Source organism: Podarcis cretensis (genome assembly GCF_951804945.1).
Source record: "Podarcis cretensis genome assembly, chromosome: 8".
NCBI lineage: Eukaryota > Metazoa > Chordata > Lepidosauria > Squamata > Lacertidae > Podarcis > Podarcis cretensis.
The window spans coordinates 54,662,760-54,690,451 of record NC_137177.1 but is presented as its reverse complement, the minus strand read 5'-3'; the positions used below and the strand labels follow the sequence as shown (position 1 = coordinate 54,690,451).

General features: G+C 43.3%; 1 protein-coding gene and 1 long non-coding RNA gene across 3 annotated transcripts; one reads left to right on the top strand and one right to left on the bottom strand.

The window, feature by feature from the left end:
• Nucleotides 1–750: 750 nt before the first annotated feature.
• LOC307223119 lies at nucleotides 751–3,968 on the bottom strand. 2 transcript variants are annotated; one of them, XR_013841952.1, is made up of 3 exons: nucleotides 3,865–3,968; nucleotides 3,075–3,223; nucleotides 751–917 (listed from the first exon to the last, which is right to left on the bottom strand). It is a non-coding gene; the product is annotated as an uncharacterized lncRNA (long non-coding RNA). The 2 variants fall into 2 exon arrangements; XR_013841953.1 differs by lacking the exon at nucleotides 3,865–3,968 and adding an exon at nucleotides 3,373–3,622.
• Nucleotides 3,222–27,692, top strand: LOC307223068 (hepatocyte nuclear factor 4-beta-like). The gene is made up of 10 exons (XM_079988867.1): nucleotides 3,222–3,356; nucleotides 12,702–12,873; nucleotides 14,083–14,177; nucleotides 16,962–17,068; nucleotides 18,502–18,657; nucleotides 20,404–20,491; nucleotides 22,470–22,622; nucleotides 24,207–24,443; nucleotides 25,109–25,228; nucleotides 25,862–27,692. The coding sequence occupies exons 1-10, from the start codon at nucleotides 3,239–3,241 to the stop codon at nucleotides 25,999–26,001; spliced, it is 1,386 nt and encodes a 461-aa protein (XP_079844993.1). The 5' UTR covers nucleotides 3,222–3,238; the 3' UTR covers nucleotides 26,002–27,692.

The window sequence follows — 27,692 nt, the reverse complement described above, 5'->3', positions numbered from 1 at the left end:
AGGAGACATAATGTCTGTCTTTAATAGGCCAGCCGCCAGTGTTCTTCATGTTTTAGAGCTAGGAATGTTTGACTTTTGCAATGTTTGTGTTTGGCATTGGCTGAAAGAAAACTCAAATGTCACTACCAGCCATCTTCAGGAAGCTGTTTCTGCTCATGGTACTGGGAAGTGGGAATGTTTTGATTCTGCACACTCTAACTTAGTTGGCACCAACTTGGTGTCCTCCATATGTTGTTGGACTACAACTTCCATACGCCCCAGACAGCATGGCCAATGAACTTATAGGAATTGTAGCACAATAACATATGGAGTGTCCCAGGGTGTGGAAAGCTGATCTCATAGTCAACTCTAAAAGGGCATAAAGAAAAATGGGTTAGCAGGTCTTCCATAATACTGTGCAGAATCCATGTTGGACAGGCAAAGCAGGAAGTGCTAGCAAATCCAACTTCCTATGTAATGTATCAATGGAAATCTAGGCATCTTCCTTGTCATTACATTAGTGAGTTGTCCATGTGTCTGAAAAATACCCATTTCCTGGTTGGTTGGTTGGTTGCTTTGCTGTGACATAACTCTCCAAGACCCACTATGAGAGTCACAAGCAAAATCAGAACTACTAATTAACGCCTAATTGAGCTGATGCTGGCATTTCTGGAAGCCTTGGTACATAGTCCAAGGATAAAAAAACATAAAACTCTTATCTTTCCAAGGAGTCTGTGCTGTGCTTATTCTTTGAAACAAAGAGGGAATTGATTGCACAACTTAATTATTTTATATCTTGCACATGATAACAAACGTTCTTGCTTGAAGATAGATTTTAGGGGTGGTCTTTGTTTCAGTTTTCACACCGGCTGATGGCAGACCAGACAGATCCAATCTTGTGTTTTCACAGGTCACATGTTGACATGGTAATGTGGGGTCTGCAAGTCAGAGATAACGATCAGAGGTTGAGCCTAGTGACCTCCAGCAAAAGGTTAGCCAGTCTGAGGACTGAATTGAGGTCACAAGTATGAAAAAGAGAGAACGACAGAAGATGTCGAGCTGTTCAAAGACCGGCTTTGGCTCGTCCCGTTATTTGTATTATTTGTTTTATTAAAGGATTTATTAGGTTAAACTGGGCCTCCCTACTAATGGAGTTGAATCTGAGTTCAGGAAATTTGGCAGAGAAAGCAGTTGACAATCCTTTGGCCCAAAGCCTTCCTTCTGGAAATTGCAACCCCTCACCCCATCTCTTTCTCTTGAAACATGACTGCATATCAGAGTAGGTTTGCCTAGAGTTGAAAAAACAATCCAATCACTCAATTTTCCATGGGTGTAATTTTAGTGAGGCACACACAAATTCTATGAAGGTCTTTCTTCTCGCTATCTTGGGCTGTGGGCCTCACTTTAACATTCTTGTTCAAACCTCCAAATCTGCCACCCACACAGTTTCAAAGTGTGCCACTGGATTTCATTCCCCATAACTGATGCTGCTCCCGCTTCTGTTTTTGTGGTGCTATTTAATGCATTTTGTGTGCATGCGTGTTCGTATGCCAATGTACATATTTCAATTTGGTGGCCATTTTTTCCACATGCACCAGTGAAACGGAATGGTGGTGGCCAGCAACGTGATCCAAATATGGCAGCCATTTTTAAATGTGCAAATGCATGCTCACATGAACAATGGGGACAGTAGTTTGAATCAAGTGAAATTATTTGGGTGGAACAACTTCTGCTTTTGCAGTGGAACTTCCCTTTCCTTCCCTCTACTAACCCCCTGTCCCCTGTGCCCCTCCCAGATCTGCTCCAGAGGGTTGGGGGATAACATAGAGCAAATTTGGGGGAGGCCACATGGGGGGGAGGGAGAGGAAGATCCGCTGCACAAACAGAAGTCTTTCTGCTTGTGCAATGACTTCATTGGATGCAATCCAGAGACTCAAAGTCCCCAAATGAGCAGTCCTAACTGTGAATACTAGTACCAGATACCAGTTTATACCAAAGTATAAACAAAGACTGTATTAGCCCACTGTAATGGATCAAAGCGGAGCCAACAATGGAATAACTGAAACAATTATCCTTCTTTGCACCATCGTGGTTGGTGATACTAGGGCTGCCATACATTTTTGAAAGGTGGCGCTGTGTCCTGGATCTTAGGCAAGTTAATTGAAAAATTGCGGGGGTTTTGTTAAAAAAAGCTCAACAGTTCCGTGGTGTCTTGGTTTTTACTTTTTGAAATATGGCAATCCTAGGTGATACAATAATGCATTGCGTCTGATATTAAAGTCTGGGCATTTGAGGACTTTGAGTTGTTGTCCCCATCATTCTTGTGGTCTAAGTTAATGTGCTTGCATGCACATATGTACAAAGGATTGCCATCTATGTCACCCATATTTGACACCTGCCACTCCTTTTACATTTCAACTTTCCAATAGTTGTTCAGACATCAGCATTTTCAATGGCATATACACAATGGGTACGCAGTACCAGCACGTCTCTCTCTTTTGGTTAAAAAGAGTAGCACTTACTGTAACAACTTCATGATGAGTACTGGCACCTATTTTTCGGGGGGGGGGGGGAAGCACTGGATATACATTATATTTCCCAAGCAGAAATACATGGGGGGGGGGGTTGTTTGTTTGTTTGTTTGGTCTAAGAGCCAACACTGGCCTTCATAGAACCTGGGTAACTTTCTCTGTGGCTTCACATGCTTCCTATGAATGTGTGGCTTTCATGTAGTTTCCTCCTCATAGCCGAAAACTTCCTTTTCTTTCACAAAATGGTGGCACTTTCCTTCCAGCATCATTTCTGACAAATATCGATATTTAAAACCCTAGAACAAAAAGGGGCATGATAGCCTCCAACACTTCGTGTCCTGCAGAAAGAGTATGTTAGATCATCTGTCGTTGCCTGTGCTTTTCAAAATGTTTGCTTAAGGATTGCCATAAACCACACACTATTGAATGGAGGATGCAATTTAAGTTGATTTAGAACAGGTCTTATCTGCCACCATATAATCATGATTCAGGGCATAGACTCATAGGGCACAAGGCAGAGAGAGAGAGAGGCAGAGCATGCAATAAAGACTAGGTCATTTTTACCTTCCAACCTTCTGATAGTGGTGGGGGAGGGAACAGCAGGAAAGTTAGGTAATGATTTGTCATCCTCAAGCCTGCCGTAGTTGTCAACCCTACCGTGCTGGAGATCCTCGCTGTGATTGACAGCAGGGTCGTGGGGGCCTCACTTGTCTCTGTTGACAGTAATAATGCGGATTTGTCAAAGCCTAATGGACATGGAGATGCCAGATTACGCTGAGTCCCTCGACTCCTCATACACCATGTTGGAGTTCGAAAACCTGAGGGTGCTGCCCACAAACTCATCAGGTGAGTGAGGAGATACCTTCCGTTGCCTCTCCAATCGGCCTCTGCTACCTTTGTTCAAATGTTGTCCTCTTCGGTGGACAAGAAGGAATGGGGTCGAAGGGTGGAGGGTGTCGCATTTGTGTGGGTGAACTCTTGGACTTCTGCATTGGGACGGGTCTTACGCTGCGGCCTTGAATTATATTGCCGATATGGGACTTAGATTGAAAAGCTTGTTGTATTGTGATTGAGAAAATGGATTTCTAATCAATGGAAATCTCTTGGAAAAGGTGTATTCCACACCTCACATACCTTGCTATGACATCACAATGCTGCAAAATACTTAGCCAACAGCAAAGACTATTGTTTATTAAGCCTGGAAAAATCTACTTTCCGAATATTATGCTGAAGATGTATTTATCAAATAAATGGCATTTTATACCACTGTCGACTTTGTTTGGCAAGATGTACCATTGATAAATGAGATGGTGGGGAGAGATTACATTTAAAAATATTTATGAAATAGCTTGGCCTTCTTCTTCTACCTCTCCTCCTCCTCCTCCTTCCAAATCAATCTCGTCCGGAGCTGATTTCTGGGGCACAGGGAGAGAGGTCATCAGAGTTTTGTTGGGCATGTTCATTGTGAATGTTCACGGAACTTGCATATATTTAGAATCTCATGTCATCTTGGTTCTGATTGTAACTCTTGGATTTCATGACCATTTGGACTCACTCTTTACACACGTTTTCCCCATCTACCAGCTGAGGAGAACATAACATTTTACATATCTGATGAAGTACAGCATTTCATTTTCCAGAGGAGGAGCTGTGTTTGTCTGTTGTAGCGAACGCAACAGAGAACCCTATGCTACCTTAAAGATGAACACATTAATGACTGGATAAGCTTTTGCAGACTGCAGTCAACTCCATCAGTCCATAAAACCTCACACCATTATAAATGAGTTAGTCTTTGAGGGGAGAAATGACATTTCAAGCATCTGATAAAATGAGCTCGAGTCTTGTGCTACAATATTTCTCTTAGTCTTTAAGGTGAAACACAGGTGCCTCCCTGCTTTTCTTAAACAATATGGTGACACCTTTCTGTGACTTTGACACAGAAGGTTTGTGGGTAGCCAGAAAGCTTGAGCTGATGTTTCCTTCAAATATGTTTTTTCTTTCTTACAACCTGTGGCTCAAGTGTCACTGACTGGACAGGACATCATTCCTAGGAGTACTTCTTGTGGTTCCCCATGCCCCCGAATTTCAGCCAGCCTCTGCTATGGACTGAGCCTTTAGTGTGGTAGGCCCTGCCCTGTGGAACTGCTTGCCAGTAGAAGTTCAGCAAGAACTGTCCCTCTCTCCCTTCAGACATCTTTTGAAAACTGTTTAATTTAGAAAGGGCTTTGCAACCTGATTTTTCTTTTAACCGATCAATATCTATTGTTATTCATTGATCTTTTATTAATGTTTTTAATGATGTGTTATGGATCTTTGGTTGGTTTTATCTCTATAGCTCCACATTGCTATATATTTAGAAAAGTTAGGATTCATATCTATAGAATAGTGTAGAAACAACATGCTAGCTTTTCTGAAAGGTGAAGGCTGTTTCAAGTTGGCATTGTGGTATTTGCCTACTTGTTAATAAGTAAACCAACATAGTCAGGAACTTGCTGTTTTGAAATGAGCATGTTTGTCTTGGGTAAGCATCCTCATCAAAAATTTGTCCAAACAGCTTAAAAAAGAAAACACCCCCCTCCCTACAAGCTAGCCAAAACCTTGAGACCGCAACATATCCCATTAGTAAAATGATCCAAATGTAAGAGGTCTATCCAAGAGCTTTCACAAAGCTCTTACAATAGACAAACAGCCATCTTTTTAATGGTGTTTAGGGGAAATTAGGGGAGGTGTTTGCTCCAATTATGGAATTAGCAACTGGTTTAGAAGAAAGGAAAGGCTTTGTCTTGTATTGTGTTCTCAGTCTTATTCTTATCCTGGGCTTTGGAGCTTTCACTAGTGTTCCTGCCCACCCCCCTCCACCAAACAAAAAGGAACTTTGATAAAGTGATACTTCTCTGTTGCAATGGGGAAGGGGGAATATATTGATCCCTGAAAGGAAGTTCACATTGAAACAAAATTAAGACTCTCAAAATGGTGGTACATCACTGAAGGGGGAGGAGATAGTTTTGCTGGCACTGCCCCTGCTTATTCTCTAAAGGGTGGTATGCCAGGAAAATGCTGAGGCTGGCTTTAGAGATGAAGAATAAAATTAAATTGAAATGTCTTTTAAAGCGTACAAAGATGGTGTTGACATGAGGTGGTGGTGGTAAGCTGCACTGCTTATCACCAGAGATATCACGAACACTCTCTTGAGTAAGGTGTTCATGACATTGACGCAAGCACACCTAATAGGACTCTGCAAGTTTACTGGCTGAAAAACTGAGCTCCCCTCCCCTCCACCGATTGCAATTTATTGCAGCTTGAGCACCAGGGAAATGGCATATCCTTGAAGCAGAAACACTTTGTAGAAGGAAAACTTGGCGGATCTCATCTTGCATGATAAACAAGCAACATCTGTGCACTTGTTTCTTGAAAAGCTAATCATCGGGTATGGTTTTAGATATGCCCCGTTGAATCATCTTATTTTGTTGAAGCCAATGCCCTTTCCAATGCAGATTTAAGAGTCAAAAGAATTTCTGAATTAAAATCCAGCGATGAAACCTTCTGACTTTCTTAATTTTGTAGTGATTTCCTGTAACCTCCAAGAACCCCACTGGATTTCAGTGGCCTTTTGGTAGCCTTCCCAGTTGTTAAGATGGATCACTTCTGACATGAAATTGGGGAAGAGCTCTATGGTAGAGCATCTGCCTTACATGCAGATGGTCCCAGTAACCTTCCAGCATCTCCAGGCAGGCCTGGGAAAAGCCCCTGCCTGAAACCCTGGAAAGTCATCATCAGTCAGTATGGCCCATGGTTTCCCAAACTTGGCCCTCCAGCTGTTTTGGACTACAATTCCCATCATCCCTGACCACTGGTCCTGCTAGCTAGGGATGATGGGAGTTGTAGTCCAAAAGCAGCTGGATACCCAAGTTTAGGAAACTCTGGTGTAGACAATACTGAGCTGGATTGACCAATAGTCACTTGGTATAAGACAACATCCTATGTTCCCATGTGAAGCCGGCATAAATTGGCCTTACAAAGAACACCCATGTGGTTGCTTGGCTCCATTGCTACTCACCTCCAGGTGGACGACAAAGACAGTTTCATTTCAGTGGCATTTTTTTGAAGACTGCCTTGGGAAGGGGATTTTATGCTGACACTGTCTTTGTAATAATTTTAGCTTGTTTTATCTGGTATGATTGAAATTGCTCTTGCTTCATTTATTAGTATGCATTGATTTTTGATTTTATTTTTTTAAAAAAAGAAAATCTCTTGAATACGTAGTGGGAAAGTGGGATATAAATTGTGGCAGTAAAAAAGAAAGATACATCTCTTTCCAGTAGATTTTAGAATTTTGAAGATTCACCAGAAGTGGATTGAACCAGAACAAGATGTATGGTTGTAATCTAGAATACTTTATGATCCTATTTCTCACCCCCCTCCCTTTTCTTTGCTTTTCAAATCAACTCTTACAAACTTAAGAAATATTCCCCATCAGGCTACATCTGTTTATTTTTCTCTTAGGTACCATTTTAGCTGTCCTGGTCTTCCTAACTTACATTGTTTATGCTGGACTAACACCTGCCCCATGATACAATTCCTCATATTGTTGTTTCAGTATCTGGCTGATGTATCTCATTAATTGGAATTGCTTTGACAACTGGCTTGGAAAAGGAACTTCTCTTATGAAAATGTTTCGTTGTTTGCCCTAATACTTTCCCCCATCCTAAAAGTTCAGCATGACCCTTTTCAAAAATGTCACAGCTGCAATCTGGTCCATGGGTGGTGGCCAGGATGACCAAGTCAAACAAAGGAAGCTTATTATAGTGTAACATACCAAGAAGGCAATAGACTATATATCTGGATTCATGTAGAAGTGCACAGGGCATTGGGAGTAAAAATGGCTCCGCTCTTGAGGTGTGGCAGAACAGGCCAGATAACGTCTCAATGCCATTTCAATAAGCCTCACCCCATTCGTTGGCAAGGAAATACCCATAATAAAATACATTGTGGCATTGAGTAAGTTGATATCACATTATCAAGTGCCACATAACATTCGTTCTGCACTTGTAAGGAATCATAAGAACGTTAGAAGAGCCTTCTGGATCAGATCAAAACTCCATCTAGTCCAGCCATCTGTTCTCACAGTGGCCAACCAGATGCCCTTTTGGGAAGCCTGTGAGCTGAACTTGCGTGCACCGGCACTCTCTCCACCTGTGATTGCCAGCAATGGGCAACAGCACTTACTCTTTGGAATGCCCTGCCCATTGATATTAGGCAGGTTGCCTTCACTGTATTGTTCAAAACTTTTTTTCTTTCACTAAGCTTGCAAAAGCATGCCATTTTAACATGTAATTTTTAGCAGGTAGTATGGCTGATTTTATTTGCATTTTGAGACTTTGTGCGTGTCAGCTTGATTTTAATGCTTGCTTTCATCAATATTTTAAATGAATACTTGTTATTGTTCTTTGTAAACCCCTTGAAGGTTTTCTGTCCGGTTAGCAGGATATACATTTTGTTCCATAAGAAGTACAGAAGAAGAAAGCAGGGAGAAACTTGACACACAAGCTGCAATTCCACTGCTAGCTCTGTGGAATTAAAATAATAATTGAGATTCCAAGATGAAAACTAGGACTGATCCTTTGCTATATAGGCTTTTGCTATATAGGCTTTGCTAGGCTGCTCTGAGTGACTTACAATTATAAAAGCATACATGATACAAAATTTAAAAGACATCAGATGGATGAAATGGCATCCATTGACTAAACCCTGCAAAAACAAAAAGGTCGAAATATTACCCCACACTACTAAAAGAAGAACACCAATACAGCCTTAGGTATTGTCATTCCCAAGTGACCCCAATTAACAGGCAACTAGTTGACTGAAGAGTAACATCTTTGCTTGCACTAAGAAGTTGAGAATGATGGCGCCAGGCACATCTCTCTACGCACATACATAATGAAAATACACAATAAAATAATTTCACCAGAACATTAAAATGAATTAAAGTGTACAATAAAACAAGCCCATTAAAACAACACAACAATTTTAATAGCCCCCCCCCACAATTAGAGCAGGAATTTCAACTTAGTCAATTAGGGGAATGCTTTTCTAAACAAGTTTGTCTTCGAGAGCCGTGAGAGCCGGATGAATGCCAGTGCTGATGGGGCATCTCAGATTTCATCAGTGAGATCATTCTACTACACTGGTTTCACCAGCGAAAAAGCCTGCTTGATGTTATCACAAGTTGATAGCCATCAGACCATGGTGACATTAACCAGGTTCCATTTATTGACCGTAATGCCCTTACTGGCCAATAGAATGAAATAAAGTAGAGGGGTTTTTAAGGGCTTTATAAGTAAGAACATGGCCCAGAGTTGTTTAGGGATTTATAAGTAAGAAGAAGTAACAAAGAAATAATTAAGTCTATCTTGTTGAGTGCTAACCATAAACTGTATGTTTTCAGGTTTAAACGTCAGCCCTTTGTTCTGCATGCACTGTATATATTGAAGATCAACAATATGCTACGCACTTCCTCCACACATGATGCGGTTGTGAGGATACATTTTCTAACCCGAGACATTGCTATAAATTCCCAAACTGCACACAGTGCATCCATCACAGCCAGAATGTTTGTGGAACTTGGACGGAGTAGATTATTTTTCTGCCAGAGAATTCTCACCACAAATATATCTCAGAGCCACTCCCAGGAATTATTTTCCTGCCCCAGAACAAGGCCATTTATTGTATTTAAATTGGGGTATGTTTAGAGGAGATCTAGAACCCAAGTTCCATTAAGAACAGTTTAAAGAATTTTTTTTTAGCCTGGAGAAGATTATGGAGAGACATCATAGTGGTCTTCAAATCTCTGAGGACTGTCGTACAGAAGATGGACAATACCTGGGCCACATCCGCACCATACATTTAAAGCACTATTATACCACTTTAAAAGTCCTGGCTGCAATTTCTAGAGTTCTCTATGAAGAGTGATTGATTGTTAAACCACTCTGGAAACTGTAGCTCTGCAAGGCGAAATTAAGGGTTTCCTAACAATTCTCATCACCTTTAACAAACAACAGCTCCTACAATTCTTTGGGAGAAGCCATGACTGTTTAAAGTGGTATCATAATGCTTTAAATGTATGGTATGAATGTGGCCATATATTGCCTGCTTTCTTCCCACCCACCACCTGCTTTTGAAAAGCACTTCATTCCCCCTCCTTTTGACATCATCATAGCATCACTAATATTATTTCACTCACTAAAAGAATCAGCCAGCCTTTTCTTTCCAAGCAAAGGCATTGAGGAGTATTTATGGCCAAATAAAATGTCATCATCATATATTCCAAGCTAACATTTACTTAGCTGAGTTAAACTAAATGACAGGTGGCAAGCATCAACAAAGGATTCCATTTTTTAAAAGGTTTCAGAAGGCAGAATTGGAGAGATGGCCCTGTGACACAAAATATTAATGCCAATGATGCTTACCTTGGTCAGGCACCTTTGTGGGACGGCGCCAGGATCCAGCAGGCACTCTGGTGGTGAGGGGTCTTCCCGAGCCTGGGTGAACTCACAGGAGAGAAGAGTGCTGTTGTGTTCAGGCCTTGCTTGCAGCTTTCCCAGGGGCATCTTGTTGGCCACTGTGAGAACTAAATGCATTATTGCCAGTGTGGTGTAGTGATTAAGAGCAGTGGACTCATAATCTGGTGAACTGGGTTCTATTCCCCGCTCCTTCACATGCAGCTGCTGTGTGACCTTGGGCTAGTCAGACTTCTCTGAAGCTTCTCACCCTCACTCACCTCACAGAGTGTTTGTTGTGGGGGAGGAAGGGAAAGGAGGTTGAGAGCCGCTTTGAGACTCCTTAGGGTTGTGATAAAGCAGGATATCAAATCCATTCTCTTCATCATTGGCCTGGTCCAGCAGAACTCTTCTTATGCTATCTTCCCAAACACCTGAATGGCTAAATAAGGGAGGGACTTTTCAGTGCTCACACCCGAATTGTGGGATTAGCTTTCAGAGATACCCACCCAACTCCATCACAGTTGAGCTTTAGGTATCTGATTCAGAGAGCAGAGGAGTCCGTAGATGACCAGCCTGTTCATTGCTGGATGGCTTGGCTGCTTTACTGATGCTGTGGTCTCTTATAATGCTATGTTGTGTTTTAATTCTCTTGGTTTTATGACCACAAGCCAACTTGGCGATTGTAAATATGAGAAGGTCTGCTATAACTTATGGCTGTGCACAGCTCATCCCCCCTCCATCCAGCCTGTGGTCTCAATTGGGGTGGGCAATCAGGTTACATCCCCCACCCCAGCCACCTACCCCAGATCCAGTCTCAAATGAGTTTAGGGGTGGGACTAATGTTTATTTCCCCCCTTTAAAACCTAATTAAACATACAGGTGGGGGATGTTGCAACTCTCCACTGACTGAGAATAGGAGGGTTGAACCTGGAGGGGGCGCTGTTTCCTGCAGGCAAGCCACTTGGGAAGGAACACCCTGTATCCGCTGTTGCACAGAGACACCAATCATGTGAGGTGCTGCTTCAGAGATGGCGCATCAGGCAGGAAGGAGAATCAGGTGGCACTGGGCTCCTATCTTCTCTTGGGAAGATGCAGCTGGTGGTCAGATAGGCCTTGGCCTCTTAGTGGAGGTTTCCTGTGCACCGCCTGCCTTTCATTCCTGCCTGATCCCAAGTTGGTTGCATGTTTTTTTAATGTGAAATGGCAGCTGCCTGGATTGAGAAAGCAGCATTGGTACAATAAGGTGGTCTGGGAGGGCAGTTGCTGGAAGATCCCTGTGCAAGACAAGAAAATAGAAGTCTGTTGGGATACTTCCATGTGTGCGCAGTCTTGTTGCACCATCTTTTGCATGTGGCCTTGCACAACATTTCAGGATACTTGCTCACAGAAGATGAATTGCACATCATCACACAATGTTTTTCTGGTGGCTCTTACACAACAGTTAAATTGAACAGCACCGCTACCAGAAATTTGTCCTCTATTGCATCTTTGGATCCAATTCTAAATAAATAATTCTTCCCCTCTCCCCAAAAGATTGTCAACTGATCCTGGGTCGGCTGCTTTATTTCTCTGCTCTCTTGCGTGGTGTAGCTTGAACCACCTGAATCAATAGCTTTTTAATGATCAAGAATCTGTTTTGTTTTGTTTTCCATTTCAAGACCTATAAGGCACCATCTCTTGGCTTGGTCTTGGCTTGTAGCATCACATCCCAGGACTGCATAGACCAGGCACAGGCAAACTCAGCCCCCCAGATGTTTTGGGACTACAACTCCCATCATCCCTGACCACTGGTCCTGCTAGCTAGGGATGGTGGGAGTTGTAGTCCCAAAGCATCTGGAGGGCTGAGTTTGCCTATGCCTGTCATAGACTGATTTTCAGGATCCTGAATGGACTAGCTTAGGAGTGGGCAGATCTTGCTTCCATGGCCAGATTCTGGTGGACCACCTAGTGTCAGCTGGTGGCTTTGCTAATTTAGACTACATTCATATCATAGACTTAAAGCACTGTGATAACACTTTAAATAGCCATGGCTTCCCCCAAGAATTCTGGGAACTATAGTTTGTGAAGTGTGCTGAGCAATGTTAGGAGACTCCTCTGTTCCCCTTACAAACCAATGATGCCCATAGCTCCTTCTGAAGAGTGATAGATGGTTATACCAATTTTTGAATTGTAGCTCAGGGTGGGTAAAATGTGAGTCTCCTAATAATTCTCAGCACCCTTAACAAATTCTACAGCTCCCAGAATTCTTTGGGGGAAACCATGACTGGTTAAAGTGGAATCATAGTGCTTTAAATGTATGCTGTGAATGTTGACTCATTTAACACATAGCAGTGAGCAGTGTGAATTTTGATTTTAAAAATAAGGCAAGACCCAATACTCTATGGATTGTGTTGGTTTTGTTCCTTTCCAGAGCTGGTCCAAGAGGAAAGATAGAGCTTACCTCCCCACCCATTCCATATATAAAAGCCAACCAGATTGGTGGTTGCACCTAACTTAGACATAGGTGGTGAGAAACCATCCTCCACTCTGCTAGAGTGCAGTAGATTAGTTTATAAGTTGCTAGGCAGACCCAGCTGTATCCATACCTCTTACCTATGGTCACCTGTGGCAGCCGCCTCCCTCTGCCTCAGAGTAGGACTGGCATCCCCAGGACACCTACTTTATTGACCACTGGTGAACTCCTTTTTTGCAGATGCCATTGTTTCAGAGTCAGGGAGTGGCGGCCTGCTGGCGAATGGGATCAGCTCAATGTGTGCCATCTGTGGAGACCGTGCTACTGGGAAGCATTATGGAGCTTCCAGCTGTGATGGCTGCAAAGGGTTCTTCAGAAGGAGCGTCCGTAAGAATCACGTCTACTCGTGCAGGTAGCTCTATAGTTTTGTAGGTCATCCTTGGACATTGACAGGCTTTTCCATAAGCTTTGAACATTGTCACTGGCTTGAAGATGAAGACGAATGACAACTTGGAATTTTCTCTAGTTTGTACTGCCTGAAAACAATATGTGAACCATCCTTTGAAATTCACACGTTTCCTAATTTTGCAGTGGAGTTCTCCATCCAAGTAATTTGTACAAAAATGTAAATACTAGGGTAAAGTTTGCATATAAGGGCATGTTTTAATGAAAACAACACACAACAATGCATTATATATGGGGAAATTGCGTGCAGAAACAAGCACATTTAATCAAAACTGGATAGCTCAGTTGTTTAGAGTATGGTGCTGGTAACAGCAAGGTTGCAGGTTTGATCCCCATAAGGGACAGGTGTATATTCCTGCCTTGCAGGGGGTTGGACTAGATGATCCTTGAGGTCCCTTCCAACTCTGATTCTATGGTCAGGAGAAGTTTGCACCAAATTTCTAATAAATTCTCATGAGGACTCTTTTAACTAAAATTCATAAATTGCTACAGTAGCTTGAAAAAATGAATTTAAGTGGGTGGAAATGAGAAATGGAGAAACAGACTGTCCATGAAGCTGCCCTGACACTTAGCTGAAGCTAAGCAAGTCTGGCCAGTGGCTGGATGGGTGGCCACCCAGAGACCACTTGTACTCCACCTTGGGTTCCATAATGGACAAATAGTGGGATATAAAATGTAAAATAAAATAAGAGTCTAAGACATTTTATTGCCTGAGGCAAAGAACAAGATAGCTCTCAACCCAACCACACTGACAGTTGACCCTTGCTTCAACCCCGGCAAAAGGACAGCGTACAAGGCAGCAGGATTTGGGAAGGGCTGGTAGCTCATTGTCTCTGCTTTGCATCCAGAAACTCCCAGGTTTAATTTCCAGCATCTCCAGGCAGGGCTGGGAATATCCACTCCCGTCTGAAACCCCAGAGAGCTGCTGCCACTCAGCATAGACAATACTGAGCTAGATGGGCCAATGGTCTGACTTGGTATAAGCTTCCCCTGTTCCTATGCTTAGCAGGGGAATGTCCAGCCTTTAGCATTGCTCGTTGCCACCTTCACCTCTGGCACCTGCCATCGAAGGCAGCTGGCTCACTCTGCCAAATGATAGGACCGGCCCATCATACCACCAATGATTTTTTCAGAGCTTGCCTCTTTCCCTTTCCAGATTTAGCAGGCAGTGCATAATAGACAAGGACAAGAGGAACCAATGCCGATACTGCCGTCTGAAGAAATGTTTCCGGGCAGGAATGAAGAAGGAAGGTAAATGGTCTAAAACTATCCCCTGATCCAGAGTCCCATGTGCACTGCTGTGATGCTAGCCTTGCATTCAGTAGCCTGCTGCTAGCGTTGGGGGAGCTGATGAGTTGTGCCAAGTTCCACATCAGCAAATTCCTTTGCAGCACCATTAATGAGAGTGCTGAATCACAACGGATGAATTCTGAATCACAAATAGGCAGAGCTGGATCATGTGGTTTGGAGGGGGGGGGTGGAAAAAATTCAGGATGTTGCCCAGACAGTGCCATCCCAAGACATTTTGCTTCCTGAAGCAGAGTTCAAATCTGTATTAGTATTTTTATTTATTGTCTACCGTTCACTATGCAGTCTCAGGGCAGGTTTCAGCCATTCAAAAATACATTAAAACCAGTTAAAGACAAATTGCAATCGCAAGAATATAATGGCCCCTGAAAATATACCTCTCTAGTGTCAAAGGCCAGAGGTGCATCTTCAGTATTTGATAAAGACAGTATAGTGATAGTGCCAGATGAAACAAGATGAAAAACAAGGATAGAAACCTCATCTTGTTTTAAATTTCCTAAGCTGCTTTGAGAGCTTTATGCAGGAAAAGGGGACTATTTTTTAAAATAAAATAAAATAAAATAAGTAATTAGTATATAAGCAGAGCACCAGATGTTGCATTCAGACCCTCATCATTTACATAGTATATGCGTATTTAGTGAAAGTTTTGGGAAGTTACTGATTTGCTTCCTTTGCCAGAAAAGTGACCTCTACTGGGACAGGTATCGATTTCCTATGGTTTTTTTTATTTCTGCCCCTTGCCCCACCCTGATCCACCCCCTCTGTAGCAACCCAATCAGGTTTCAGGGGAAATGAAGCAAATTGTTTGGTTGGTGTTGCACTAGGAAGTCAAACAGCAAACACAGTCCTGTTTGTTCAAGATTTTGGACCTGGAAGGGACATTGAAGTTTTCCATCATTCGATTGCAGAATGCTCAGCAAAATCCAGATATAGCAAGGCTCCTGATAGGAAATGCCCAGTGATTTTCTACATCCTAAATTCTGGTCCAAAACACCCAGAAGGCACTGAGTTGGCAAAGGCAGAGTCAAAACTTGCTCTGTGATCATGCTGTATTTCCAGTGATGCAGTTTCAGTAAGCCTCTGTGTCTGTCCAGCCTTTCAGATAGGCTACTGGCCTCAGCTTAGAGATGGAGGAGAAACTCAATTCAGTTTGCATGTATGGGCAAACCTTCCTAATTCACACTTTCCCTAATAATACACTATCTGAAATGCAGCCATCCTTCAAAATTCACACATCTTTGAACTTTGCAATCTACTTCTCTAGTCAAGTAACAAATAGAAAAATGCACATATAGAGGCAAAGTGTTCACAGAAATGCATATATAAATGAAAACTGCATATAAAATGCATTATATAAGGGGAAATCGCTTTGCAAATATGTGTACATTAGGGAAAGCTGCATACAAAAGTGTGCGCATTAGGAGGAATTCACACTAAAATGCTGCTGAATTTTCACAAGGAAAAATGTGGAGAACGCAACCTAATGCTGGGAAACAGAAAAACTGAAATTCACAGGTTTGCCCATCCCTGTCTCAGTCTTAATGCTTCCATTCATCAGAAATGCATTGCAATGCACTCACCACCTAATAATGACTTACTTTTACAGTAGGTAAAATATTAACTGGATAAGTTTCTTCCAAGGAACCTCCTGCGATAATGCCAAAATCATCTTGAGAACATCATGCTTTAAGCTGGGGGGTTGTTATCTGCCTTGAAGGGAAAACAGAAAAATATACACCATAAACCACACAAAAGATAAACAAGGAACCACTTTGCTCTCCAAAGGGTGTGATTATGATAGGAGCATTCATGCAACTCACTTCAATTGGATCCTGTCTTCATTTGTGCTTTAAACAGTATGTGACACACCTGTTTTTTATCTCTTGCGTGGATGACCTTTTGGCCTCACTTTGTCATAAAATAATTCTGTTCTCAGGGTATATATATGCCTAGCTTATGCATCCATATACCTAAGTGGGACCCACAAAAGCTTTCAACACAAAAATGTGTTTGTTAGCCTTTAGGGTACTGTGGGAGAACACTGAGTCAGACCACTGGCCCATTCAGCTCAGTATTGTTGACACTTAATTTATATCCTGGGCTTAGCGTAAATGAAAACAGATGCAACTTAAACCACACAATGAATATCAACAGCGGCACTGAAAACAAACCACACAGAGAGACAAAAATACAACACCCACCCTCAGAAGACACTGCCACAACAGCTAGTTGGTGGCCAAGGATTGTTGGAACATAAAATACATCTTTGCCTGCTGGCAAAAGGAAAGCAGAGGGGGGCGCCATTCTAGTTTCCCATGGGAGGGAGGTCTACAATCTGGGAGCAGCCAGCAAGAAGGCCCTGTCTTGTGCGCTTACCAAATATGCCTGTCATGGAGGCAGAGAAAAACCTCCCCAGAATATCTCAAAGCCCAGGCAGGCTCACACAGGGAGAGGAAAGTAAATATGAAAGGAATATGAATTCAAAGGTTGTGAACATTTGCAAATGATTCTAACCACGTCACCACCAGAACACATGTCTAGGGGTTCTCCCTACCTGACCTGACCAGTTCCCAAGATTCTTAGCAACTGCATTTGGTGCAAATCCAGTAAGAAATGTAAACTTTGGAAATTACAGTGCAAGTCAGCCCTCTTGCTTATTGACAATTGGCTGTGTGGTCATTGGAGGGGATGCCTGCCTGACACAGTTGCTTCGTCTCTCTTGCAAAGCTGTACAGAATGAGCGTGACAGGATCAGCATCCGCCGGAGCAGTTACGAAGACAACGGAGCCCTGTCAATCACCATTCTGACCCAAGCAGAGGCGATGGCACATCAGGTAGGAGGGGAACCTCCCCCCCCCACACATTTCTTCTTACATCTTGTGGTCATTGGGAGTCTTCTTATCCCAAGGTCCTTAACCACAATGAAACCTGGCAATAGGGTATACAGTGGTACCTCGGGTTAAGAACTTAATTCGTTCTGGAGGTCCATTCTTAACCTGAAACTGTTCTTAACCTGAAGCATCACTTTAGCTAATGGGGCCTCCTGCTGCCACTGCGCCACCAGAGCACGATTTCTGTTCTCATCCTGAAGCAAAGTTCTTAACCTGAAGCATGATTTCTGGGTTAGTGGAGTCTGTAACCTGAAGCGTATGTAACCTGAAGCGTATGTAACCTGAGGTACCACTGTAATCTTCTGCGGCACCTAGGCAGCACAATGTGGTTCAAGTCACATCTAAAGGTGAACCTACCTAGTTCGTACTTTCCAAAACAATATGTGATTTGAAACACAGCCATCTTTTGAAATTTGTGTATCTCCATATTTTGCAGTGCGACTGTCAAGCCAAGTAATGGGTTCAAAAATACTAGGGTGAAATGTGCAATAAAATGTGTATATAAGCAAAGAACAACAACAACAAAAGGAGCAAAAGGGCGTTGTATTAAGGAGAACTGCATATATGCTCTAAAATGAATTTTTGTGAGAACTAGTTGTTGGGGAAATGTGGATGACTGAACTTAAGGCAGTCAAAATGAGAAACCAAAATGGACAAATTCATCCACCCCCAAACAACTGGCTAGTTTAGTAGGCCAAAGCAGGACAGATACTGTACATGGCTATGAACTCTTCAGCCTCCCTGAATGCCCACATTTCCTGAAATCCCCAACATCATCAGCTGGGCTTTCCCATTAGCCCCAGTAGGTGGGGAAGCTTCTGACTGTATGTTTGGAATTTGTTTATCATTTTTTGGCTGTAACATCCAGACCATTCCCCCCCCCATCCTTTTCTTTATTCTTTTTCATTGTTCAACCACTCCCTACCACATGGAAGATCTTATCCAACAATGAACTCTGGAGAACTCTTAAGCTTGCCACATTTCGGCTACTTTTTGTTTGGTCCTAAAATAAAGGTATTAGCTAACTGTGTACTATGGAGTTAGTTTCTCTCTCTCTCTTCATGAAGAAATTCTAAAGTGCCCCAAACAGGAATCAATAAATAAAATGCAAGCCTCTTGCACCGAAGGACTACAGATTTCCAGAACTTGCAGGGTGAGTTTGGGCACAAGGCAAATTCATAATGTCAACATACGTTGTTGATAGAATAGTTGTGATCTATTGCCACCTTCTGGACAAAAGGGTAACTTTCCATTTGGGCACGATAGACTCATCTATATGATAGTGTGTTATATGGAGGGGTGAAGGAGTGGGAAAATGGGGAAGAAGGAGATGTAGGATTGCCTAGTTAAAGGGTGCCTGATCTTTTCTCTTATAGTATTCGGCTCTCCGTCCTGTGCACAGTGCCGATATTGCCATGAAGAAGATTGCAACCATCAACGATGTGTGTGAGTCGATGAAGCAGCAGCTCCTGGTCCTCGTTGAGTGGGCAAAATACATCCCAGCATTCTGTGAGCTTCCCCTGGATGACCAGGTGAAAAAAGCAACTTCTGGGGAGGAAGGAGGCATATGTGGCTTCTGCAACCTGGATGCTTTGAACGTTATGCTTTCCTTCTGCAGACCTGCAATGTGCAAAGGAGAAACTTCCTAACTCAAAAATCTGTACATTTGTTCGTTTCACAACAGTTATGGATTGATTTAGTGATTTGGGAGAGATAGAATAGAAAACCTGGGTGTAAAAGATTAGCATTTTTCAAGCTAACACATGTATTGTATGGCAGCTGTTGCACAGAGCCTCAGATATCAATGAGATGGATGGGTAGGATGTTATGGAATGTTAGCCAACATTGCACTTGCTCAGAGAACAGATGTTTTCTGCTTCTGAGAGGGGAGTGGAAGTTGTCAGTTTGGCTGAGATGAAAGCTTCGCACAGACCCTAGAGACAGGAGTGGCTTTTGGGGGTTGGTCTAGGAAGAAGTCTCAGTCCAAGAGAGAAGTAACCCCCATAAGCAAGGTAACCAAAAACAGGGTAGAATGGACTGAGAAAAAGGTACCTGAAGGGAAGGTGTTGATGGAAGAGAAGGGAACTTGGGTAATTGGACAGATGAGGTGACAAACTGGGGCAACAGGAGGCTCTGAAGAGACCTCATAGCACTTAAGGAGGTGGGGAAGAACATAAGAAGAGCCTGCTGGATCAGGCCAATGGCACGTCATGGATCAGGCCAATGGCACTGAGGGTTGTAGGTAGGCAGCATTGTAGGAACCCTAGGGAGGCAATGAGTGTGAAGAAGCTGTAGGGAGGTTACCAGGGAACGGATTTCACATATTGAGGCAAGCTTGGATGTAACAATCCTAGCTGCTACTCCAGTTTAGCAGGCTTGGGGAAAAGCATCAGGTTTGGATGGTCACTTCTACATTACCAAAACATATATTTTAACTTTGGTATGTTTTAAAGTATGGTTGTGATTTTTTTCTCAGTTTTATTGTTTTCTTTTTTGTAAATTGCTTTGAGGGCTTTTTTATTTTTACATTTGTGTATACATTTTTATGAAATACACACACACAGGAAATGCACCATTTGTAAAGGCGACAAAAGGAGAGGACAGGTTTGCATACGCTTTGCAAATGCTCATTTCCTATCTATAGAGGCGCATTGAAAGATAATGGCTATAATTCACACAGACGTTACTGTGACCAGTGTGGAGAAGACTGTGACCAGATGACCCATTTGCCTAGTGCTCACGGTCAAGTCTCACCTGCACTCCTTTCTTAGGGTCCTTTATTTTAAAACCAGGCTTAAGCCAGACAGCCCTTCAAACAGAGACCACTCTGTAGAGTTGGACACAAGGCCACCCTAGCCAGGCCTTCACACTCCTCTCCTTTTTGTGGCTTTGGGGCTTCAGTCCTAGTTAATTTCAAACAAGAGTTCTCCCGTATATCCCAATGGGTAACTCTCTGGTTTTATGTCCATTTAATTAACAATGATCTTAAACCTATGGTCTGTATTTGGTTTTAGGATTCCCCCCCCCCACCTCAGTACCAGTAAGGGGAAGAAAGTACAGAGGCTGTAGTTAGGAAGGAAGGAAATTTATGGCAGCACCAGACATAAGGATGTTGGCTGATTTATTTCATGTTTTGATCACTTCACCAGAACTAGGATCTGATCAAGATCCATTGTTGACATACATCAGTAAAGCAGACTACTATTTAGTCAGTATGAAATTGTTCTTTCTTCTCTCTCTCTCTCTCTCTCTCTCTCTCTCTCTCTCGGGATTCACAGGTTGCCTTGCTAAGAGCCCATGCTGGTGAGCACTTACTGCTGGGAGCTGCAAAGCGTTCTATACCATACACAGATTTTCTATTACTAGGTAAAATACCCATGCACTATAACTCACCTCATTGTCTGGTTTCCACAGAGTAACCGGATCTCTTTACTCTCTCCATGTTTTCAAAACCACAGTGGTTCATTATAGTGGTATTATAGAATAAGACAACTGGAAAGATTACTCCCCAAAGACCACATTGTCAAACTCCCTCTAGTAAGGTGAAAGGTAAAGGTAAAGGACCCCTGGATGGTTAAGTCCAGTCAAAGGCAACTATGGGGTTGTGGCGCTCATCTCGCTTTCAGGCTGAGGGAGCTTTCCGGGTCATGTGGCCAGCATGACTAAACCACTTTTGGTGCAACGGAACACCATGATGGAAACCAAAGCACACAGGAACACGGTTTACCTTCCCACCACAGCGGTACCTATTTATCTACTTGCACTGATGTGCTTTCAAACTGCTATGTTGGCAGAAGCTGGGACAGAGCAATGGGAGCTCACCCCATCGTGGGGATTCGAATCGCCGACCTTCTGATTGGCAAAGCCCAAGAGGCTCAGTGGTTTAGACCACAGCACAACCTGCATCCCTCTAGTAAGTTAACAATAATATATAAACACCCCACCCTAAAATGTATCACCCTAACACAAGAAGATCCCTGCTGGATCCTGTTTCCCACAGAAGATAAGCCAAGTGTTTCTTTAAAGCTCACACGAAGCAGGGCAAGAAATTCACATAATTGATTGAATTTATGCAGTATGTGAAGAAGTACTTTCTTCTGTCTCAATTTCACTGAGCCTTTATTATGAGAGAGGGGAAAAATATCTCTCTGGTTCCCTCTCTCCACACTAAAGATAGCACATTAAACAGACAGCTTTACAAACAGCCACCATATAATATCCCTTTTACAATGCAAATCTATACATGTCTACTCAGAAGCAAGCCCCAGGGAGTTCCATGGGACCTACTGCCAGGAAAATGGGCATAGGATTATTGCCTTAAAGTGTATCCTATGCATCCATTGTCTACTCAAAAGTAAACCCCTCTGAGTTCAATGAGGCATACTGCCAGGTACCCGGTAAGTGTACATAGGGTTGCAACCTGAAAAGCCCCGAACACTCTAGCTTGGAGATGGAGATGGGACCCTCTAGATGATGCTGAACTCCAACTCCCCCCATTGGTCATGTTGGTTGAGGCTGATGGGAGCTGGAGTCTAAGGACATATGAAGGTCTACAGCTTCCACATCACTCTTACATCCTTTCCCCAACAGAGAAGGGGGTCCACCCTTTTCATTCTTTACCATCAGGTTTTCAGACAAGGCAACCAGAGAACTGTGCCTTAACTTTGTTTGGTGAAGAGTCCCATTTTAAATCCAGAAGCTTGTTCATTCTTACTTGCGGGGCCAATTTGTTAAAAATAATAATTTTGAAACAGCACATCAATATTTGCAATAAACACTGGAGAAGGTCTAGAGAGCTCAGTGGCAGAACATCTGCTTTCCATGTAGAAGGCTCCAGGTTCAATCTCTGGCATATCCAGATTGGGCTGGGAGACAATACTGAGCAATACTGAGACAATACAGTGGTGCCTCGCAAGACGAAAAGAATCCGTTCCGCGAGTCTCTTCGTCTAGCGGTTTTTTCGTCTTGCGAAGCAAGCCCATTGACGGTTTAGCGGATTAGCGCTATTAGTGGTTTAGCAGCTTTTAGCGGCTTTTAGCGGCTTATCGGCTTAGCGGATAAGCGGCTTATCGGCTTAGAAAGGGGGGGGGGGGAGGAAAAAAACCCCGCAGGAACTCGCAAGACATTTTCATCTTGCGAAACAAGCCCATAGGAAATTCGTTTTGCGAAGCACCTCCAAAACGGAAAACTCTTTCGTCTAGAGAGTTTCCGTCTTGCGAGGCATTCGTCTTGCGGGGCACCACTGTACTGAGCAAGATGGCCAAGTATCTGGTGTACAGCAGCATCCTATGTTCCTCTTTGCAGCAAGGTAAGATGCTTTTTCTCTTCCCCCCTCCCTTTTCAGGAAATGACTTCATCATCCCAATGCACTGTCCAGAGCTTGAAATTGCCCGCGTGGCTACCAGAATTCTGGATGAGCTGGTGAAGCCCTTGCGAGAAATTCAGATTGATGAGAATGAATACGCTTGCCTGAAAGCCATTGTGTTCTTTGACCCAGGTGAGGTCCTCTCATGTGCTACTGAACGTCACAAAATCCATTAATCATCAGAGGATGATGCAGATTTCAGCAGCAAAGCTCCACTGCTTATCCATCCACTATGCTTCAGGTTCCTTCCTGGACCATTCATTGATATGGTACCCCCTTCACCCTTTCTTCAGAACCCTCCCACAAACATCAGTTTTCTTTAAGGCCTTTTGCTGAACCCCTTAATCCTCTAGGTATACTGGAGGAATTCAGTTTTGGTGAATCTGAAAAATGAACTACCTGATCTACACCTTCAGGATTAATGTGTGGACCGGAATGCTTTTTTTTTTTTTTTTTTTGGATTTTGCACGTCTCTGAATATTACAACATGGTTCTTGACTCATGCGATTTAGCATTTGTATTGTAGGAGAAAAGAGTGTTTAGAAATGCATAAGGTAAAGGTAAAGGGACCCCTGACCATTAGGTCCAGTCGTGGCCGACTCTGGGGTTGCGGCGCTCATGTTGCTTTATTGGCCAAGGGAGCTGGTGTGCAGCTTCCACGTCATGTGGCCAGCATGACTAAGCCGCTTATGTCGAACCAGAGCAGTGCACGGAAATGCTGTTTACCTTCCCTCTGGAGTGGTACCTATTTATCTACTTGCACTTTGACGTGCTTTCGAACTGCTAGGTTGGCAGGAGCTGGGACCGAGCAATGGGAGCTCACCCTGTCGCGGGGATTTGAACCGCTGACCTTCTGATCAGCAAGTCCTAGGCTCTGTGGCTTAACCCACAGCGCCACTCATGTCCCACTAGAAATACATAGGTTGAAACAAAATTATTTATAAAACAGCTATTTTTCAACAATGTATTTAAATACAAATCTTCATGCAGATTTCTTAGAAAACAGCAACAAAATATGCAATAAGAGGATAATTTATTTATTTTAAAAAGGTATATCCTGAGTTTCACCATCTCAGTCCCCAACAGTCTTACAAAATAGAAACATATGATATACACCATTTGAAACATAAATTAAATGCCAGAGATTTAAACATCAGTGCAGCAGAGTGGTCCTGGCATAAAACAGTTTCAACCAGGTGTCTGAAATTTAGCAGGAGTGGTACAGGTTAATGTAGAAATGGGTTGGAACAAGCTATGAGCACATGTGAAGCCTAAGTCCATCCAATGGTATTTGCCCTTATCCATCCCTTGCTCCTCTTGTCTCTCCTTCACCCTCTTCAGTTGTCTTCACCACATGTCCATTTCCTGGGGCAGGGAATTCCACAAACTGGGCTTCACTAGGGAGAATGTTCTTTCATGCACTGTTGCGAACTATGTCTCGGATGGTGGCGCAGGGCACACAGAGAAATCTCCTCAGGTGATCTCAGAGGGTACTGTGCATATCCTAGTCGCAAACCCTTTCAGGCAGGGACAGGGAAACTGCTGCTCTCCAGATGTCGGGTTCCAGCCCCCATCAGTCCCAGCCAGCATGGCCAATGGTCAGGGCTGATTGGGGTTGGGGGTGGAGCCCAACATATGGAATACCACAAATTCCCCTGAGTCAAATTGCTGCATGCAAGCCAAACTAACCTTAGTTAGTTTCTATCTCCCTCCCAGATTGCAAAGGCCTGAGTGAGCCCGGGAAGGTGAAAAACATGCGTTTTCAGGTACAGGTGAACTTGGAGGATTACATCAACGACAGGCAGTATGACTCGCGAGGCCGATTCAGTGACATTCTCCTCCTGCTGCCTCCTCTCCAAAGCATCACTTGGCAGATGATTGAGCAGGTCCAGTTCGTCAAGCTCTTTGGAGTGGCAAGGATCGACAGCTTGTTGCAGGAAATGCTTCTGGGAGGTAACAACATTTGGAATGGTGCTGTGTCTTTCTCACCTGTGTGTCTTAAAACAGAGGAGAGGACCCTCAGGCCTAGAGACCAGAATGTCACCCTCCAGACCTTTCTATATGGTCCTCAGAACTCTCCCTAGGCCACACTCTTCACTGGCTTTGTGTCATGCCAGAAATGTTTTTGCCTTGTTCGGATGTGTCATTGAACTCTGGTGATGCCCCTTGCTTCCATGGATAGAGACCGTACAGGTGTGTGTAGACACTAGCCTACTAGACAAAGGTAAACTTGCTGCACCCACTTTTGCCTTTCACCCTGCCCACTGCTGGTACGTGGCCCTTGCAGAGTTGCCCAGAAGGAAAGGCAGCCCTTGGATTGGAAATGTTACCCCACTTGTACCTTTAAACAAAACTAGGGGGAATGACACACTTTGGGCAAAAGCCAGGAGACAAATCCATCCGTCCATTTGGGTGTTTGCATACAAAGAGAATGGCATAATTAGAAAATGCTTTCTGAAGGCTCAGAGTGGGTCACATCAATAAAAGCAAAAGGATTGCATTAGGCTTTCCCATTAAAGGCAGAATGAACTTCAAAACAAAGAAAAATGACGCCTGTGTTTGGTATTTCGTCAATAATGACTGGCAGAATGAGACAGCTTTTCTCTCTGTTCATGCAGGGACAACTATGGATGCACCACAGTACCAGTCAGGACCTTCCAGCCTTAACATGGAGCCTCTTCCAGGACACATTGTGCTCCCCAGCAGCATCGGATCAGTAATTCACACCATTTCAGCCTGTAGGTGTCCAATTTCCTATCTGTTTCACTTAGTTAAAACCTTTGCTTATTAAGGCTATGCAGATCTTTCCTCTGAAATATTAAATTCTGAATGTGCACATATTGGAACATTTCAGAAAAGCATGCACTTTCTTCCAAGGAACAAGGATAAGAAGAGGAAAATCTGGGAGCAATGCTTCAATTTCACTGCTAAAATTTAAGATACAATATGCAATTTCCTGAAAATTAAGTGCACTTTAAGTGCACATTTCTTCACAGCAATGGGAGAAATTGTACACAGCAGTAATGTAAGTCAATGATAGCAAAGATGCTTTGCATCCAGAAGTACTTTGGTTTGATCCTGCCAGGATCCTGTCCAACCCAGAGACCTCTTTGGAGGGAAAGGTTCAGGGGATGATTACATACATAACATTTGCAGACTTAAAAAAAAAAAAAAAAGCTAGTGAATGCTACTCATATTCACTTGTATGATTCCGGTTCCTGATCTCCAATGAACATGCAAATTGCAGCAATGTCCACTCCTGCTCCCATTTCAGATGGAATTTCCCAACATCTATAGTCCTGACCCACTGGTTGAAGACTAATGCCAGGCTATTGCAAATAACACCTTTTTGTGTTTTTCCCCCTCCACAGCATCTCCTGAAACATCCCTTCCTTCTCCTTCAACCAGTACAGGAAGTGAAGATTACAAGCTAGGTCCTCCCCCGAGGCCTGAAGTAGTACCTGCAACTGTTTTGCCTCAAGCGGTGATACCCAAACAGGAGATTCTATAAAGTACCATGCTGAAGAAATCAATAATTTAACCTTTCAAGTCTTAAGTCCAGTAGCAGCTAGCACTGCCAACCTCGCGGGGCCCTTTTCAGACACTGAAACAAAACGGCACCTTTCAGCAAAGACGGGAGAGAGCCCACCTGTCGGCAGTGTCCCCTTCCTATGGGTTCATGTCGTTTCCTCAGTTAGAATTGTAAGGTGTTTGGGGCAGGTGCTTCCTAATGAAGCAGCAGGGGTTCTTTGTTAATGGAGATTAAGTAGAAGATAGATGCATGTGTTCTAAGTTCTCTTGGCGACGGGTCTTCATGCTTGTGCATGTTCATGCTTTCCAAGCTCGGCCTACATACCAACAATGCCTGGAAGGCTCAAGCAGCAGACAGACTCAGAGAGACACACTGAAAAATTAGAAGCAAAGAGCAGGAAGCACATTGTGAATCCTAGACCTGTCTGCTGCTCTCTTCTCCTCTGGGAAGCTCCACAGTGCTCCAGCACAGAGATACTCCTTCATGGGGCTTGGTAATATTACATCTTATGAGGCCTTAATAATGTGATGCATACTAAAGAGGGCAAGCAAGCATAAATGCATCATCAGACCTTGTTTCCAAAGTCCCGTACCCTCCCACATTTCTCCAATGAAAATAGGGACATCCTATTCCATAATAATACTAATTTTACTATTTATACCCTACACATCTTGACTGGGTTACCCAAGCCACTCTTGGTGGCTTCCAACTAACAACAACATTGAGAAACTTCACTATACAGGGCTGCCTTCACGTGCCTCAGGGGTCGGATAACTCCATACTCTCCAACATTTCTCTGATGAAAATAGGAATGTCCTAAGGAAAAGCAGGACATTCCAGGATCAGATCAGGAACTGGGACAGTTCTGTAAATCTGGGACTATCCCTGGAAAATAGGGACACTTGGAGGGCATGGGATCCCAGCTGGCTCCCTGTTTCACTGCAGAACATCCAGTATCTCAGTCTTGCAGCACTCACTAAAGAGAGGCCCACTGATATTATTATTTGTGTAATTAATGGGTGTAAAGTGCTGTTTGCACTCTCCTCAGTTGGTATCTCAATGGAGGCTGGTTCATTTGGGAAAGTTGGGCACTGCCCCACCACCCTCTAGCTGCCGTCTGCCAGTCCCCAGCTGCCTGCTTTCTTGCTACAGGACACTTGCTGCAGGCGACACTGGCTGTCACCTTCCAACTTCTTAAGTCCCAGTGTTGGCCCTGTAGAACTCAGTGTGGAGGAGGATGGGGACAAAACTAAAATTAGTTGGCTCCACCTTGGCTCTGTTTCTGTCCATATGGGTCTCCCTGGCTTCTACCTTACCAGTTCCAGCGGGCATCAGTCTTCACTGAAGAGTGTGCTGCTCATCAAAAATTGGCAGTTTATTTTCTGTTAACACTCCCAGCTGTTGTGTGGTTCTTCTGGAACGGAATACAGGATACACAATCCAAAGTGGAGAAGATTGGTTCTGCTCATATCACAGCCACTGCCAAAATTGATTCCTACATTCCCATTGCTATTTCTTTTGATCCCATAGGTTTATGTTTATTAATGTCTGATCAGCATACTATTAGGACTTACTAATGTTTCTGAGATTTGTTATGCCATTTCTAAAAGCTGTCAACATTTGAAAATAGGAACATGCTGTGCTTAAATAAAAAGTCATGAAGTATGTAA

What these genes read in the sequence shown, in the direction of transcription:
- LOC307223068 (XM_079988867.1), top strand. Translation starts at nt 3,239, where the DNA reads ATGCGGATTTGTCAAAGCCTAATGGACATGGAGATGCCAGATTACGCT. An exon ending in CAGAGGCGATGGCACATCAG is followed by an intron (nt 17,069 to 18,501) that starts GTAGGAGGGGAA and finishes TTTCTCTTATAG; the next exon opens with TATTCGGCTCTCCGTCCTGT. An exon ending in GCAGGAAATGCTTCTGGGAG is followed by an intron (nt 24,444 to 25,108) that starts GTAACAACATTT and finishes CTGTTCATGCAG; the next exon opens with GGACAACTATGGATGCACCA.